Here is a 16,759-nt window from a genome sequence, read left to right as displayed (position 1 = left end):
AAGTACAGATACCAATGTAGAGAGCTTAAAAATATTTCCAACCCAACATAAATGTACACCTACATTTTCAAATTTATGATTCAGCAATAGGCAATCGATAGTGACTCTACGATGAATTAGTTTCGATATCATCGAAGATGTCATCCATGGTTTTTCCATCCCTAAGTTCCGCACTTTCAGCGATAATTAACAATTCGTTGCATTAATAAATTTGTAAAAGATGTCAAACGCGACGTGCATTAAGGACGAAGATACTGCTGAAGATCCGCCATCGCCGGAGATAATAGAGGTGCCCGATCGTGAAGATGATGTAAGTTGTTGTCGTCGCCAACAAACCTCTGAAATTTTTGTAATTTTGCGTCTTCTTCTTCCACTTTCCATTTTACTACCTCTTACTCCACACACGTATGTATTTCTATTTTTTACCCATCTGCGTCATGCGCGGCGGTGGACCCAGCAGGATATATGTGAATTGGAGCACTTGCGTAAGCTTTTTATAGGCGGCCTAGCACCCTACACCACGGAGGAGGGCCTGAAAGTGTTTTATGGCCAGTGGGGAAAAGTGGTCGATGTTGTGGTGATGCGCGATGCAACCACAAAGCGTTCGCGGGGATTTGGCTTTATAACCTATACAAAGTCCACTATGGTCGACAAGGCGCAAGAGAATCGACCACACGTCATCGACGGCAAGTGAGTGACGGTAGCATTTTGTTTTTATTTGCCATTTTTGTTTAATGTTTTATTTTTGCACTTAGAACGGTGGAGGCCAAGCGCGCCCTGCCGCGGCCCGAACGCGAATCACGCGAGACTAATATATCGGTGAAGAAGCTATTTGTGGGTGGCCTGAAGGACAACCACGACGAGGAGTGTCTGCGAGAGTATTTTGTTCAGTTCGGTCATGTGGTCTCTGTGAAGTTGCTAACGGACAAGACCACAGGCAAGCGTCGAGGCTTTGCTTTCATTGAGTTTGATGACTACGACGCCGTAGACAAGGCCATACGTAAGTAAATTTAAAAAAAAATCAACTCTAAATTAATCTGTTTACTTAATTCTAGTTCAAAAGCAACATTCAATCAAGTATGTTTTGGTGGACGTGAAGAAGTCAATCTACAATCTGGAAAAGAAAGACAAACTGCCGCAGGGTGCCCCGTCCAATGGCAACAACAAGCCACCAATGCAGCCGCCGCAGCAACAGCAGCAGCCGCATCAACAACCGCCTCCTGTTCTTAATGGAAACATGAACGGACCACCCGGTGTCGGCTACCGTCCCCCCGTGCCCCCTCCACAGTATCAACATCAACCACCGCCGCCGCCGATGAATGCGCCGCCTCCGAATTACAATTACTGGGGTCCACCGCCGCCGCCCGCCATGCAATACTATCCGCCGCCACCTCAGATGAATGCTTGGAATTCCTATCCGCCAGCCCAAAATGGCTGGAATGCCCCGCCGCCGCCGCCTCCAGGGGCACAGCAATGGCATCCAAACCAATGGAGCTGCCCTCCGCCAATGCAACAGCCGCCACCAACGCCCGGCATGCCACCTATGGACCATCATCGCAATGGGCCGCCACCTCCAGCAGCACCACCCAACTGGAATATGCCGCCCAATGCGCCACCGCCAGTGCCAGGAGCACCTCAGCCACAAGGTCCACCCCCGCCCCAGCAACAGCAGCACCCACCTCCACCACAAAATTTTGGCTATCAGCAAAACTACGGCGGAGGGCCAATGAAGCATAACAACGTGAACATGGCTCGTATGAATCCTTATGCGGCAGCGCCGCCCAACAATTACCGTAAGTTAGAAGTGGCCTAAATTAGTGGACAAGAGTATTTACGACTAAATTTTTGTGACTGATGTATAAGATGGTTTGTTTTAAAAATTTTGCATGAGGATTTCGACAATATGTTCTGCAGCTGTCCGCGTGGCAAGAGCTACATAATGAAGGACTTCGACTTCTTTGGTAGTGCTTCAATTCTTATTCCATTTTATTCAAGAATATCTCATTCAATTTACCTTTACCTTGACCAAAAGAAATTCATTATTGAATATACTTTTGTATAAAAAGCAAGGCAATGCCACAAAGTCATAAATAATTCTGTCAAATACATTTGTCTACTACTTTATGTCTTAAATAATAATAATAATTCTTATTAAATTCACTTACTTAAATAATTCTGTCAAATACATTTGTCTACTACTTTATGTCTTAAATAATAATAATAATTCTTATTAAATTCACTTACATTATGCAAGCAGATAATGTCCAGCCACCGGCTCCTGGCTATGCTCCATATAATGCAGCTGTTGCTCCTCCGCCAAATGGCAACACCCCGATGCCAGGTGGCGGTGGAGGAGGTGTGCCCAAGACGAATGTGAATGTAACCAATGGTTCGGTGGCTACTGGAGCGAGCGCAAACAGTAAATATCGTCGCTAGATCAAGCAGGTGAGTAAACATACAAGTTGGTCTTTCACTTTTTACTATTAGGCGGGAGTATATACATAAATATCCACTATCAGACAATCATCAGTGATAGAAAAAGAACATTTAAATCATTAATCGCACACCTCAATCAAATCAAAAATGTTTGATTCTATGAATCAATTAAAGTCAGAACAACTTAGTTTGATCTATTTAGTGTGTTTAATTCCACTCTTAACTGTCAAATTTCGGTCCAAAATGTTGACATTTTGATAATTGAATTTTCCATTAATAGTAAAGTAATTGGACTATAGAAATAGATTTGCGTATTATTCTATATATCGTTAAACTGCACTTAACTGACCCGCTTTATCCATCATGAATTATTTTTATCTAATCTTATGTATGGAATGCTTTTAAAATTTATATACTAATTTGTATACTTCTTTTTAATTTAGATGCCTTTAGACTCGTAATAAGATAGTAACTAAAAAACAGAATACAGAAAAAGCAGGACATCTCTCTATCTTATATAGGACAACTAACTACGGTTTTTACTCTATACCTAAGCTATACAGTTTACCATTTAATTTAATTTACTTTCTAAGGCCTACATAATATATAAATATATAAAACTATTTTATATAATAATTCTATGTCAATGGGAAATACCACTCAGAAGTTCCCAATTTAATTTCATTGTAAGATTTTGCTCTCTTTCACATTCTATATCCATTCTTAATGATAACTAATTTAGATTGTTAATGCATTAAATATATATAAAAAACTGAAAAACAAGTTCAAGCAATAAAATACAAATTATGTCAGCTTTAGCATAGTTATTAGATAATCACCATATATGTATGGTATTGCCCCATTGAACGAATGATGAAATGAAGAAAGTTGTTGGCGCTTTAGAGCACGAATACGTCCAAAATGAATTTAATGAATTAATGATATGAAATCAAATCAAATCCTGGGAATCCGACTCCCAGCCCAAAAAAAAGAACAAAAAAAAAAAAAAGAGATAATATCAAAATGATAAGACCTTTATACAACTATATATATATATAATATATATATTTAGATGTATATGTATACATATATAGAGAATGAATAGAAAACAACAATTGTCAATTTTATATATATACATATATGAGAACTGAGAAGAAATCGTAGTAAACTAAATATTTCTGTAAACTTGTCGAAAGGTTTCTTAGTCTCTTGGCTGTTTGAAGATGTTTTTAAATTCTATTCGTTTCACTATGTCTCAATTAAAAAACAATCCAAATGAAGAAGGAAACAAATATAAAACAAAAAGAAAAGAAAAAAAGGAAAAATTTAAACCACGACATGAACTCTAAGTTTAGCATTACTATTATTAACTAGATGTATGATTCATTAAGCGACCTATTCTACTTATATGTATATCTTCACACTCAACACACACCCACTCTCAACAGACACACGCACACATACACACATTTATATTAATTTTGTAGCTCACGCCAAAGGCTTAATGAATAATTATTTTCTGTATGTATTTGCAAACTGAATGAAATTTCAAGTCGAAGAAAGAGTAAACCTTAAGTCCTCCTACTCAGCTTAAATATAAATTTATTAAGAAAGAAATATTCATTCATAATTATTTTAAATAAAAAATATAAAACCTGCTAAATCAAGCACACTATGTATTATATTAAATATATTTTAACATTTCGATTCTCAGCTAAAGTCAGTTAAGTAAACAATGTAAGTTTCTTACTCTCTCGTTTCTTCAAAACCACCGCCCGCCACCCTTTATATCCTATATTTTAATGTAAACTCCTTCAAGTATCTTAACTTATTGATTAAAGCTAACAAGAAAAAAGTTTAGTTAATTCTCGGCAAAAACCAAATACAAATTTGGAATTGCATTCTTATGTAAGCCTCTCAATATCAAGCCTAATGCTTTAAGGTAAGTTAATATCATCTTTCGGGCCCGCAACTATAATCCTAATCTCTAAAAGTGCCTTATTTACGTACAATTAGAATACATATTTAACCATAGAAACTACATATATATGTATCTATATGATTATATAAATTATTCAACAAAATCCAAATATTTCTTTTCCAAAAACCAAAACTAATAATAATCTGTGAGACAAAGTGGAATATACGGATCTTGCACATTGAATCGATTTCTCAATACCGTTTGGGTAAGTTTAAAGGTTTTTCTATTCCTTTCATTGATTTTACCCTAAATTCATTATTGAAAAATAAAAACTGCTTTTGATTCAAGCAAAGCAAAGCAAAGAAAATTTGTGTTTACTTAATTTTTGATTTGAAAAACGAAGCAAACATGTTCCATGTCGACATGTTGGCCATCCCGAGCATTATACATATGTACGCCGATCCAAAGTTATCATCATTGTGGAGCAAAACGATCGTGTTCCCCAGTGTCCGGCATAGAAGTAGTCAGTCATTCGCCAGCTGCCAACGCGCTTGGTCAGTTCCTAAAAAACAAAGTGAAATAATAACCCAAATAAGTAAAAACAAATTGTAAGTATAACGAAATATGTTCGATATTGAGTAGAGTGTTCAATTTCCTGCAAGATCAGCTTATATCTGTATATATGACCAAGTTCAACGCACGACATCCAGCAGTAACAGTTAATTGAACTCATTGGGCCAACCAATAAGAAATTTAAAGACAATTTGATAGACTTTGTCAAGTGTAGTTCCGCAAATTTAACTAAATTGTGCCCCTGAAATGGCGAATCAGTGCCAGAAGCGACTCTCAGATGTTAGATGGAAAAGGGGCATGGAATGGAATGTGCAGGGATCACGTCATCGTTCTTCTTCTGTCAGTTTTTGTTATATTTAAACTGCATCCACACACAATCACACACACACACACAGAGTCACATTAATGCACTTGTGCGTGTGTATGTATATGCGAGACTGCAGCAGCATCCATTTGAAATATTCCTGGAATTGAAAATTGGCCACAATTCGTTTGTATACTCGTTTGCTCTAGAAAAGCAACGATTAAGCAAATCTTTTCTTATGTGTCTTAAAACGCCAAAACGGAAGCCCACGATCCTGATAAGAAATGAAGAGGCCAGGCCTGGGACAGCGATAAGCCGACAGTTTGTCGTTTGTCGTTGTTGGGCAACTAATACTATATGTTTATTAAATCTGTATTACTCAAGGCGAGACTTGTACTAAACGGCGACACATATTGTGCCGATTAAAAATTACCATAGATTTGGTTAGAACTAAGGTCAACTTTAATCACAATTTTTCATATACATACATACATACATAACATGCTCTGGACCCACAAAACTGAATACATAGAAATATAGAGCACACTATATACATAGATTCATACACAAATAAATGCCAAATCCAAGCCATGTGTTGAACATGCTGCGCCATAACTGACACCAAAATTTTGGTTGCTGTTGGAATATACCGAAAATTCATTCCGAGAAATCACCCATTCACCAAAATATACAAAGTGAAAATTATCAATTTAGGTCTTACGCTTTTATGCTAGCCAAATTTATACTGGTAACTCAACGATAAATCTACCAATATTGACTTCTACAATAATCACGTTTAAGAGGCAATGGTTCTAACTGGTTAGTTTACGACCTATGTATTTGTAATTTAAGTCAAACCTTGTTGTAGGAATATGTTCTAGGAGTAGAAAGTCCTATTAAAAGCTTATTAATCAGTAAATAATGTGACAACTTCAAAGAAATCTTTGGTACCTCCGCTTGAATATCGCTGACCTAGTTAAAATGAAGCAAGTAAGTCGACTCGTCGACTTGGGTATACCATACACCTGGTGAAACAAATATTTCAAATTTCGAAGACCAAATGTATGTCTATTAAATTGTTTTTACATGTCTTATACTATGTGCTATCTCGCTCACTCTACAAACACACGAGCACTCTAGCGCCGCTACTAGCCAACGTCCAATTCTGGCCTTGTGGACCGCGTAGTAAAATACGCATATTTTACATGTTTCTAGTCCGATTTCAATAAAATTTGGTAGTTTGATAGAAATAGATAAGAATAATTAGTCTGCCGAATTTGAATGCGATAGTCAAAAAAATACAGGAGAAAATCGGTTTTTTCTAAATTATGGAGGCGGAAGTGGGCGTGGCAAAATGTGAAAATATCTAAATTCTCCGCGCATACTATGCCAGTATACATACTAAATTTGGTGACTTTAGCTTTGTTAGTTTTTGATAAAATCAGTTTTGTTTAATTTACGGGGGCGGAAGTAGGCGTGGCAAAATGTTTAAATAGCCAATATCTGCGCGTCTATTAAGCTAGTCTACATACTAAATTTGATGTCGGTAGCTATCATAGTTTTTAAGGAAATCACTTTTATGTAAATTCCGGGGGCGGAAGGGGGCGTGGCAAAAAGTTTAAACAATTAGTTTCTGCGCGCTAACTAACCGAGCATATAAACCAAATTTGATGTCTCTAGCTATTATACTTTTTAAGAAAAACAGTTTTGTGTGATTCCTGGGGGCGTAAGGGGGCGTGGCAAAAAGTTTGAACAGTTAATTTCTGCGCACTAACTAATCGGGTATACAAACTAAATTTGATGTCTCTAGCTGTCATACTTTTTAAGAAAAACAGTTTTATGTGATTCCTGGGGGCGTAAGGGGGCGTGGCCGAAATTCCAATTAATGCTGAACATGTGCATACTACAGGAGTATACATACCAAATTTGGTGGCTCTAGCTCTTATAGTCTCCGAGATCTGCGTGTTCATACAGACGGACGGACGGACGGACGGACGGACGGACGGACGGACGGACGGACGGACAGACGGACATGGCTAGATCGACTCGGCTGTTGATCCTGATCAAGAATATATATACTTTATAGGGTCGGAGAAGCTTCCTTCTGGCTGTTACATACATTTTGGCGACTTTAATATACCATTTCACCCTATGGGTGTATGGTATAATTACGAAATTTTCGAGCCATATTTTGACTTATTTTCTCTCTTAGTTTTGAGGCGTTGTGGGTTGAGTAAATTTTAGATTTCAGTTTTCGGTTTGAAATATCAACAAAATCAATCTTCATTGTTAGGGCGTGGACAGAGTGTTAAATTTAAACATTTTTTTCCAAGAACTCTTTCAATTTAAGATAAAACCAGAGGGCCGGGGCTAACTTCGACCGCGTCAAAGTTTGTATACCCTTGCAACTTTTTTGGTAACTCTTTCCTTACCTATTAGCCATCAATGTGGAAGAACGTTTTATCTAAAAAGGCTTATGTTTGCGAAAGAATGGCCTACAATCATAGGAAATAACGAAGATATTGATCATAGTCACTGTTTTCCACCGATCGTTCCTATGGGAGCTATATGATATAGTCATCCGATCTTGATCAAATTTGGCAGAGTCGTCTCTAATATTAAGTTTCACGATAATAGCACAGAAAATAACGAAGTTATTGAGAAAAGTCACTGTTCGTGACTTTGGGGTTTGTATGGGAGCTATATGATATAGTGGTCCGATCCGGCTGAATCAGAGATATACAACCCCTGCAGTATATACAAGCCTACGTGCAATTTCAGCTCTGTAGCTCTAACGGTTTAGGAGGAGTTTGCGTTAATCCAGTCGGACGGACGGACGGACGGACGGACATGGCTATTTGACCGCGTCTCATCGTGCTGATCAAGAATATATATACTTTGTATGGTCGGGGATGCTTCGTTCTATGCGTTGCACAATTCTGACCACAATTAATATACCCTTTTTGCAAGGATATAATTACTGGATTGCCCCAAGGGAAAAGAGTTATGAACTGAAAGATTATTTTTGAACTCCCAATATTTCGAATGGGTTGTACGCAGATAAATTAGTTGTAAAATTCAAATTATTTTGGAATGTTCATGCATATATAGAAAACATCTAGTCAATTGGATAAAACAGTGTGGCAAAATTTCTAAAGGGAAATCGAAAACATTGTTAAAAAAAAAGTAAAACTGGCTAGTCAAAATTGTCAGGATACTCCTAAATATCCTTCTTTAAAAAAAAAATTCTTGACCCATGTAAAAAAAATGCAGTCACACAGCGTAATTACATAAATTAGAAGATGTAGCAAGTTGTAAAGTTGGTAATTCAAAATTTTAGTAAATATTTCTCAAAATGGTAATTTTAAATTTGGTGAATTCCTTAAAAGCTTAAATATATTTTTCAGGAAGTGATCAAAGGTATTTCATACATACATATGTGTGTACTTTAAAAATAATGCCACAATTCGGTCTGACAAAGAATTTGTTTTGTTTTGTTTTAAAAATTAAATATCAACATTCAAAATAGAAAATATTTTTAAAGGGATTTCACACAAAAGGTCAAGATTTTCGACATTAAGAAAGTAGATTCAGCGACAAAAAACGCACTTTTAGTGCCATCTCTAGTTGGGGGTTTCCACAAATTGTATTCTATTCACCCCCGTGACTGTTTTCTTCACTTTTTGTACAATGTTCGGTGTGTCAATTGATAAAATCTTATTTTGGGGAGCTTCAATTTGGTGAACATTAAATATCATGATCGAAGCAAAGCAGATGAACCTCGCTGACAATGCTAAACCTATGGCGTTGGCACAGAATCGCGAAAGCCAAGCAAGAGTCAAACATTTTGTGATAGACCAAACAATGACCTATACATACATACATACATATGTATTTGTATCTTTGGCATCAAAACCCCCTTGGCTTCGGCTTCAATGGTCCAATGTGGATATAACTTTTAAACTTAATAATTGCTTGATTTTACAATAACAAATGTTTAGTTCTCTCTTTATGTCGCTTATTCTTCAATATTGGTATTATACTTATTTGTACAAATGTACATACCGCATATCCGCAATAGCCATCCATCTAAGGGTTAAAATCTGAATTCAAAATAGTCAACTAAAAACTGAATTCTTTGGAAAAGATTCATACATTTTTCATTTACGTTGAGAGCCATCTGGGAAGCAATCTGATTTAAAGACTCTGTACCGATCGCCTTGGCTAACCCAGGGAGGCCCACAATGAGTTTACATTGTTTCGCTTTCGTATTTAGCACGCATTTTCCTCTAGATGTGGTTCTTCTTCTTTTGAGTTTACATATTTGACCTTTTGAACTCTAATTGTGTGTGTGTGTTTGTGTTTTACGCGCAGCGTCTTTAATATTTCTTTGAATGAAGAAATGGCGCACTGGCAAGTCACCCCATTTACAGGGTGGGTTACGGCAATCCAAAAACGACCGTTATATTACCATTACATAGCGTAGGGGTACAGTTGAGCTAGAGAGATGTAAGGTTATGTCTTGAGAGAGCGGAAATATTATGAATTTACTCCGCTTATTATTTCAGCTCGTACAAAATGCGTTCCCTTTGGCTATTGCTCTGCCTGGGGCTGTTGGCCTTTTTGCAGGTTCGTGCTCAGGACGAAAATCTCGATGATTTGGATTTGGGTGACATAGCCGAGTTCGATGAGAACGACGAGGAGTTTTTACGTTTGCTTGAGGAGAAGGCTAAGGTGAGTTCTTCAACGACGATAACAAATCAAGAAGTTATCATATATTCTCTTTCGGGTTAGAATCAAGATGTGGAGCGTGAGAATGAGTTGGCCAGCAAATTAGCTGAAGTCCAGCACAATCTATTGAACCCCGTTGTCGAGGTTGATCCCTGTGAGACCATGCACTGCGGAGCCGGTCGCATTTGCCAGCTGAACGAGGACAAGCCCGAGTGTATTTGCATTCCAGATTGCCCCAAAGAGTTGGAGATTCGTCGCCATGTGTGCACAAATAAGAATGAGACCTGGTCATCGGACTGTGCCGTCTATCAGCAGCGTTGCTGGTGCGACATCAAAGATCCTGGATGCCTGCACCCGGATAATGCCCATCTGCATATCGACTACTATGGCGCCTGCCACGAGCCGCGAACCTGCGACGGCGAGGATCTGAAGGACTTCCCTCGTCGCATGCGCGACTGGCTGTTCAACGTGATGCGCGATCTGGCCGAACGGGACGAGTTGACCGAACACTATATGCAGATGGAACTGGAGGCCGAGACAAACTACTCTCGTCGTTGGTCAAATGCCGCCGTATGGAAATGGTGCGATTTGGATGGCGACACTGATCGCTCCGTATCCCGCCACGAGCTGTTCCCCATTCGTGCTCCGCTGGTGACCCTGGAGCACTGCATTGCTCCCTTCCTAGAGTCGTGCGATTCGAACAACGACCATCGCATCACCCTGATCGAATGGGGAGCCTGTCTGGAACTGGATGCCGACGACCTCAAGGAGCGATGCGACGACGTTCAGAAAGCAGTGCCTCACTTGCTGGGCTAGAGCCACATATATGCGAGGACGAGAATGAAGAAAATGGATGCCCCAGTTACATTCAAATTTTTGTTTAACAAATTTTCTGTGCACAAAGTTTATTTTTGCAACAATTATTTTGTAATAAAATGTCTCTAATAAAATTTTGGAAATAACATTTTAATGCGCTTGTTGTTTTCCATTTAATTTTCGATTTTCTTTTATTAATTTGTTTTTTTTTTTTTTTTGTTTTTGTTTTGTGTAATTACTTGTTCTAGATTAGGTTTTACTTTCGTTATTCCTTTTTATGTATGTATATAATTTCTCTTTTTAACATTGTATTCTTTTTGTTTTTTTCTTGACAAATAAATGTTTTTGTGGTTCATGAGAACGACGTGTGCGTGTGTGGGTGTATGTGAGTGCTTGGGTGTGTGTGTGTGTGTTTGTATGATATTACAAATGTTTGTAAATGTAAAATAGAAATTGTTAAAACGCGGCCTTAAATCCATTCTCTTTATTTGTTTATAATTATTTTCTGTGTCCTTCTCATTAATTTTAAATATTTAGAAAAATTTTGCAAAATTTAAAGAAACCAAAATTTTTTGTCGTTTGTTTCACTTTGTTTTGCAAAAAGAGAGAAATTTGAATTAAAATTATTAATAAGCTTGAGACAATATGGGATTGCCCTTTCGCTGCAGATCCTGGACAGTGTCCTCTTTCTTGCCAATGAGGGACTTGTGTATATGAGGTATCACACCGCCGCCGGCAATGGTTGCCTTGATCAGGCTGTCCAACTCCTCGTCACCACGAATGGCGAGCTGTAAATGACGCGGCGTAATACGTTTTACTTTCAGATCCTTTGATGCATTGCCAGCCAATTCCAGGACCTGGAGTTGAAGTTCAAAATTTTGGTTTAGGAAATATCTCGAATAGCAACTATAGCAAATAACTTACCTCAGCCGTCAGGTATTCCAGGATGGCCGCAGAGTAGACAGCGGCAGTGGCACCAACACGTCCATGGGATGTGGTGCGACTCTTGAGATGGCGATGAATACGACCAACGGGAAACTGTGAAGGTAGTAATGGGTATATGTATGTTTAAATTTAATTCATCCATACACGATTGATGATTCGCCATGACCTTTCGGATAAAACTACACTTTATATCCACTATATACTATAATAGACAACTGATTGATAAACATTGATATACTTATGAAACTTTGACTGGGAAGTTTGTGCACCCCATTCCGAAAGAGTATAATGGAATTACAAGATAAACAAGCACCCTGTGTGCGCATATATGTATGCGTACGTGTATGGTGGAATATGCTCACCCCGCGGTGAGAATGAAAAATGGCGCCAAAATTAGTCTCTCTCCCCTTGCTGTTAGTACAGACAACAAAACTACAAACAGAAACAACAACAATGCTTACCTGAAGACCCGCGCGCGCCGAACGGGATACTGCCTTTGCTTTAGCTTTGCCGGAATCCTTGCCTGCTTTGCCGCCAGCCTGTCATAGATGTATAATGAATATGACAAATTAAATAAATACCAACAAGAACACACACAAAATGGTGGCGGGTCTACATGTTTGAGGTTAGAACTGATTAAATTGCCGCCACACACAATAACAAATAACTGTATTTGTCCCAGTTCTGCACCGTATCCCAAGAGCGTTAGCATCGCCTAGAGATACCAATTGGGCAGTTGGGGACTGGTTAGGCATTTTCAATTTTTGCGCGCTACGTGTGCATTAGATATATTTTTTTTATTGGGACGCAGCCGCTTCTCTAGGTACAGCAGCTGCTCATTATTTGTCTGACACTTTACCATTTCTATTTAATCGATTTTTTGTTGTGTTTTGCACTTGGGGTATTTGTTAATATTGCGATATTAATGCTCGTAGGCACACTTGGTTATTTATGCGAGTGGAATGATAATAAAAACTACACCGAAAGGTATCTTGCTTCCTCTTTTAACGAAATTTCTTCTTCGCGTCGTCCGCTCACTTCTGTAAATTTTACACGAATGAAAAGACGCCGTGAGTGCAGGGTTGTTGTTAAAATGCTATCGATAGTAGCATTATTTGTAAATCACGGACCATCGATGTGTGACTACACATTACGAATAAAAATGAAAACATGAATTCTGCGAAACCAAAGTTGGAATACTCTTTCCTGACATACGTATGATTATGAGGATTCCCCCGCAAGCTTCGATATGCCAACAATTTTGATGCTAGAAAATAATACTGTTGTTGATACTCTGTAAATGTTGTCATCTTTTTTCTTTATTAAAAATACATAGTCCTATTGACAGAAAATTAATTTAAATTGTAGCCCTAATAGTTAGTTTCTCTTTAATTGCGAATAAACGAACATCATCCAATGAATTGATTTTCATTTAATTGATTTTGCTTTCAGTCACTTTTTATCGATAAATATCCCTTGCTATCATCTCATCTCTAACAAGCGGCATCTTTGTGGCGGCATTTCGAGCTAAGCACCGGGTTATTGCGAATTATTGTACATTTCTTCATCGTTGCGAAAATAAAGCGAACAGTGGCAAAGGCTACATAATGCCCCGCGCCGTTAAACCAAAGGCCCCTGCGGCGTTAGCAGACAAGAAATCGGTTCCGGCAAAAAAGGCCAAGGGCAAACTATATGCCATGCCCGAGAAGCTCAAGGAAGGCACAATTCTTACGGATTTGGCGAAGGGACAGTGGCGCATTGGCCCATCTATTGGAATTGGAGGTTTCGGAGAGATCTATGCGGCTAGTCGCGTGGGTGATAAGAATCAAGACGCTGTGGTCAAATGCGTAAGTCTCGAGACATCGTGAGTTTTTTGCTGAGTGGAGTTCATTGTTTCTTTTGTATTATCCTGCAGGAACCTCATGGCAATGGACCGTTGTTCGTGGAGATGCATTTCTACCTACGCAATGCCAAGATAGATGACATCAAGCAGTTCAAGCAGCAGCATGGCCTGAAAGCACTTGGAATGCCCTACATCCTGGCCAACGGCTCTGCGGATGTGAATGGCCAAAAACATCGTTTTATTGTAATGCCGCGTTACGGTAGCGATGTATCCAAGTTCTTTATTGAGAATGGAAAACGTTTGCCTGAGAGTACAGTCTATAGGCTGGCCATCCAGATGTTGGATGTATATCAGTTTATGCACAGCACCGGGTATGTCCACGCAGATTTGAAAGCGGCCAACATATTGCTCGGTCTGGGCAAGGGTGGCGCTAGCCAGGCATATTTGGTGGATTTCGGACTGGCCTCTCATTATGTGACGGGTGATTTTAAGCCAGACCCTAAAAAGATGCACAATGGCACCATTGAATACACCTCGAGAGATGCTCACATGGGTGTGCCCACTAGGAGGGCAGATTTGGAAATACTAGGATATAATCTCATCGAATGGCTGGGTGTGGAGTTGCCCTGGGTCAGGGATAAATTGCTGGGGGTGCCGCTTAAAGTGCAAAAGGCAAAGGAAAGTTTCATGAACGATGTGGGAACCTCGTTAAAGCAATTATTTCCACAAGGTGTTTCGGCTGCCATTGGTGACTACATGAAGTATGTGTCCAAGCTGGCACATAACGAGGCGCCAGACTATGATAAGTGCCGCCAATGGTTCCTAAATGCCCTCAAACAAATGAAGGTACCAAACTCTGGAGACTTGGACTTTAAGCTGAAACCACAAAGTAGCAACAACAATGATTTGTCGCCTACAAATACTAGGCCCGCTGTCGTCCGAAAAGCCAAGAAAGAATCACTCCGGGTGATGGATTCCTCTGCAGACGATGTAATCTGCGCCAGCGACGAAGAAGAGGCAGTCCCACCCAAGAAGCGATCTCCAGCGGACAAACGCAAGTTGAAAACAGCCACTGTGTCACCCAAGAAACGTGCTCTTCAGGCCAAATCTCCGAACTCACCTCGAATTCCAGCCACAGACTTGGCCAACTCAAAATCTCTCTCTGGGACTCCAAATGCCAAGTTCAATTGCAGTCCAGGCTTGTCTTTACGCAGCAGTGGCCGCCCAGGAAAGACCGTAATTAACGATGATCTTACGCCCAATCCACGCTCCAAAAAAACGTATGAGTTTAACTTTGAGCTGGATGTAAGCATGGATGCTAATGTGATTGTCAATGTTAAGCGCAAAAAGAAAACCGGCACTGGGGAACAACCAAACGGTGTCAACTCACCATCTTCTTCATCTAGTAAAGCAGTTAATAGCAGCTCTGCAACATCTGCCAGCGCCAGAGATAAAGATTCACCTGTGAAACGCATAAACCTCCGGAAGTTGATAAATGAGAGCAGCGCTGCATCGCCTCCTACGGCGGCCAGGTCGCACAGTAGTCCACGGACACCAGCCGTAACTGTGCGCAAGTACCGACGCTGAATGGAGCTGGGACTCGTTTTGTTTTCATATTCATTTATCTTTTAGTGTTAACTTTTTTTTACAATAAAAATTTTCCAGTTGCTATTTACTTAATCTACATAATGTCCATTCGTAATCCGTTTTTCCTTGTGGGTTTAGTCAGATATGTATGTATTTTAGAAGGCTTGAAACTTTAATGAATTTTAAAAGTTATCAAAAACATTATCAAGAGTAAATCTAATAAATTAACCAATATAGATTAATAGAGTAAATGAAATGGATCGTACCACTGAAATATTACTGTCCTAGTTGGTAATCTAATGACTATTAAATGTAGTGAGAGTTGTCGTCCCTTTTTACTACAATTTAATAGTCATGGGTTCGTCATTGCTTTGATCGTCGTCTACTGCTGCTGCTACTGCTTTCATGATGCTTGGAGGAACTACTCTTGCTAGAGCTGGACTTTGAGCTTCCCCGCCTAGACGATGAAGTGGCACTTCCGCTGGCAGAGGGTTTCTCCAGCGTGCTAAATGCACTTAATGATGGACCCAGTGTGGATTTGCTAGAGCGTTCTTCTTTGTGCGACTTGGACGACGATGATGAGGAGGATTTGTGACAGTGCTTGCTGCTACTACTACTGCTAGCATTGGTGGAACTGCTTGGTTCGGGTCTGTAAAATGGTGACGAAGAGTTGGAGGATGTTGATGAATGAGACGAACCACCAGCCGCAGATGATTTGCTTCGTTTGCTGGTCAGCGGAACAGGATCGTCTGCTATAAACACGGTGGATGAGGCAGAAGCCACTGAGAAGGAGGTTGCTGCACGACTGGTGGTCGGCTTATTTTGACAGGTATCGCATTGCCAGGTCTGCTCTTGGTCATCAGCCGCTTCCTCTTTGGTAATGGGTGGTTTATGGCATTCCTGGTGATACATGGCTCCGCATTTGGAGCATTCGATTAGACGATTTGTGGCTGTAAATACCATCTCGCCGCAGACGCAGCAGTTAAGATCCCCAAAATCTCCAGTGTCGCCTGTGTTAACAATGCCAGCACTAAGGCCATCGTCCGAGTCACCGATAGTATCCACCGAATCCTTGTCAGGGGAATTAGTCAAATTGATGATCTCATCGGTACAGATAGGCTGCGGCGGTGTGGCAACACGCCCTGGAAAGTTGGCTTCATCGTCCATCATGCGCTGGGACATGTTGTTTGTTATTACTTTATCCGGACCAAATCGCACCTTCAGTGCTTCGTCCAACAAGAGTCGCAGCTCGGAGGCAGATGTAGAATTGCTGGAATGTAATAATTTGACAGCCTTTTTCAGCACAGGATCAACTTCTTGAGCTGCTGCGGCGGCCGCAGCGATGTTGGCAGCCATCTCTGAATCTGAATGTAAACTTTAAAATTGCAAATCGTAAGAATGCGAATTGGTTAACAAAAAATGCAACCGGCATTAAAAAATTTAATGCTTTGCTATCAGCTGTTAGCAACAAAGTGTTGCCACTTTAGTCAATTAACTAGAGATGAACTTCGTGTTAGTGCAAAAATAAATATTTATTTGAATTAAACGATATTATAATTCGAAAATAAATGTAATTAAGTGTAAAATTAAATATGAATATAGT

At 39.6% G+C, this 16,759-nt stretch overlaps 5 protein-coding genes across 8 annotated transcripts; 3 read left to right on the top strand and 2 right to left on the bottom strand.

Moving 5' to 3' along the window:
• The first annotated feature begins 153 nt into the window (after positions 1 to 153).
• On the top strand, positions 154 to 4,103 carry Rb97D (Ribonuclear protein at 97D). Of its 4 annotated transcripts, none has more exons than XM_068296223.1 (6): positions 154 to 310; positions 458 to 690; positions 756 to 1,000; positions 1,056 to 1,793; positions 2,258 to 2,445; positions 2,880 to 4,103. In XM_068296223.1, the coding sequence occupies exons 1-5, from the start codon at positions 221 to 223 to the stop codon at positions 2,434 to 2,436; spliced, it is 1,485 nt and encodes a 494-aa protein (XP_068152324.1). In that variant the 5' UTR covers positions 154 to 220; the 3' UTR covers positions 2,437 to 2,445; positions 2,880 to 4,103. The 4 variants fall into 4 exon arrangements, with proteins under 4 accessions (XP_068152324.1, XP_068152322.1, XP_068152326.1 ...); XM_068296221.1 differs by having other exon boundaries at positions 2,255 to 2,445; XM_068296225.1 differs by having other exon boundaries at positions 155 to 310; positions 461 to 690.
• Positions 4,104 to 4,828: 725 nt separating this feature from the next.
• Positions 4,829 to 10,935, top strand: SPARC (secreted protein, acidic, cysteine-rich). Its single transcript, XM_068296226.1, has 3 exons — positions 4,829 to 4,965; positions 9,803 to 9,968; positions 10,029 to 10,935. Exons 2-3 carry the CDS (start codon positions 9,813 to 9,815, stop codon positions 10,779 to 10,781), a joined length of 909 nt encoding a protein of 302 aa, XP_068152327.1. The 5' UTR covers positions 4,829 to 4,965; positions 9,803 to 9,812; the 3' UTR covers positions 10,782 to 10,935.
• Positions 10,936 to 11,234: 299 nt separating this feature from the next.
• Positions 11,235 to 12,800, bottom strand: His2Av (Histone H2A variant). Its single transcript, XM_068296227.1, has 4 exons — positions 12,586 to 12,800; positions 12,188 to 12,265; positions 11,706 to 11,819; positions 11,235 to 11,638 (listed from the first exon to the last, which is right to left on the bottom strand). Exons 1-4 carry the CDS (start codon positions 12,586 to 12,588, stop codon positions 11,408 to 11,410), a joined length of 426 nt encoding a protein of 141 aa, XP_068152328.1. The 5' UTR covers positions 12,589 to 12,800; the 3' UTR covers positions 11,235 to 11,407.
• Positions 12,801 to 13,212: 412 nt separating this feature from the next.
• On the top strand, positions 13,213 to 15,258 carry ball (ballchen). The gene is made up of 2 exons (XM_068297380.1): positions 13,213 to 13,573; positions 13,642 to 15,258. Exons 1-2 carry the CDS (start codon positions 13,334 to 13,336, stop codon positions 15,154 to 15,156), a joined length of 1,755 nt encoding a protein of 584 aa, XP_068153481.1. The 5' UTR covers positions 13,213 to 13,333; the 3' UTR covers positions 15,157 to 15,258.
• Positions 15,259 to 15,269: 11 nt separating this feature from the next.
• Positions 15,270 to 16,611, bottom strand: IntS12 (Integrator 12). Its single transcript, XM_068297382.1, has one exon. The coding sequence runs from the start codon at positions 16,510 to 16,512 to the stop codon at positions 15,520 to 15,522; it is 993 nt and encodes a 330-aa protein (XP_068153483.1). The 5' UTR covers positions 16,513 to 16,611; the 3' UTR covers positions 15,270 to 15,519.
• Positions 16,612 to 16,759: the final 148 nt, after the last annotated feature.

Source organism: Drosophila tropicalis, unplaced genomic scaffold, assembly GCF_018151085.1.
Source record: "Drosophila tropicalis isolate 14030-0801.00 unplaced genomic scaffold, ASM1815108v1 contig_859, whole genome shotgun sequence".
Lineage (NCBI taxonomy): Eukaryota > Metazoa > Arthropoda > Insecta > Diptera > Drosophilidae > Drosophila > Drosophila tropicalis.
The sequence above is the reverse complement of the archived record's forward strand: the minus strand, read 5'-3'. Positions and strand labels throughout refer to the sequence as shown.

Excerpts from the sequence above, each read along its gene's own strand:
- Rb97D (XM_068296221.1), top strand. The coding sequence starts at position 221 with ATGTCAAACGCGACGTGCATTAAGGACGAAGATACTGCTGAAGATCCG. Across the intron at positions 311-457 it reads TGCCCGATCGTGAAGATGAT|CAGGATATATGTGAATTGGA; the intron begins GTAAGTTGTTGT and ends CGGTGGACCCAG. Across the intron at positions 1,794-2,254 it reads AGCGCCGCCCAACAATTACC|CAGATAATGTCCAGCCACCG; the intron begins GTAAGTTAGAAG and ends ACATTATGCAAG.
- SPARC (XM_068296226.1), top strand. The coding sequence starts at position 9,813 with ATGCGTTCCCTTTGGCTATTGCTCTGCCTGGGGCTGTTGGCCTTTTTG. Across the intron at positions 9,969-10,028 it reads TGCTTGAGGAGAAGGCTAAG|AATCAAGATGTGGAGCGTGA; the intron begins GTGAGTTCTTCA and ends CTTTCGGGTTAG.
- His2Av (XM_068296227.1), bottom strand. Across the intron at positions 11,820-12,187 it reads CGGCGCGCGCGGGTCTTCAG|TTTCCCGTTGGTCGTATTCA; the intron begins GTAAGCATTGTT and ends CTACCTTCACAG. Across the intron at positions 11,639-11,705 it reads TGGAATACCTGACGGCTGAG|GTCCTGGAATTGGCTGGCAA; the intron begins GTAAGTTATTTG and ends CTTCAACTCCAG.
- ball (XM_068297380.1), top strand. The coding sequence starts at position 13,334 with ATGCCCCGCGCCGTTAAACCAAAGGCCCCTGCGGCGTTAGCAGACAAG. Across the intron at positions 13,574-13,641 it reads AAGACGCTGTGGTCAAATGC|GAACCTCATGGCAATGGACC; the intron begins GTAAGTCTCGAG and ends ATTATCCTGCAG.
- IntS12 (XM_068297382.1), bottom strand. The coding sequence starts at position 16,512 with ATGGCTGCCAACATCGCTGCGGCCGCCGCAGCAGCTCAAGAAGTTGAT.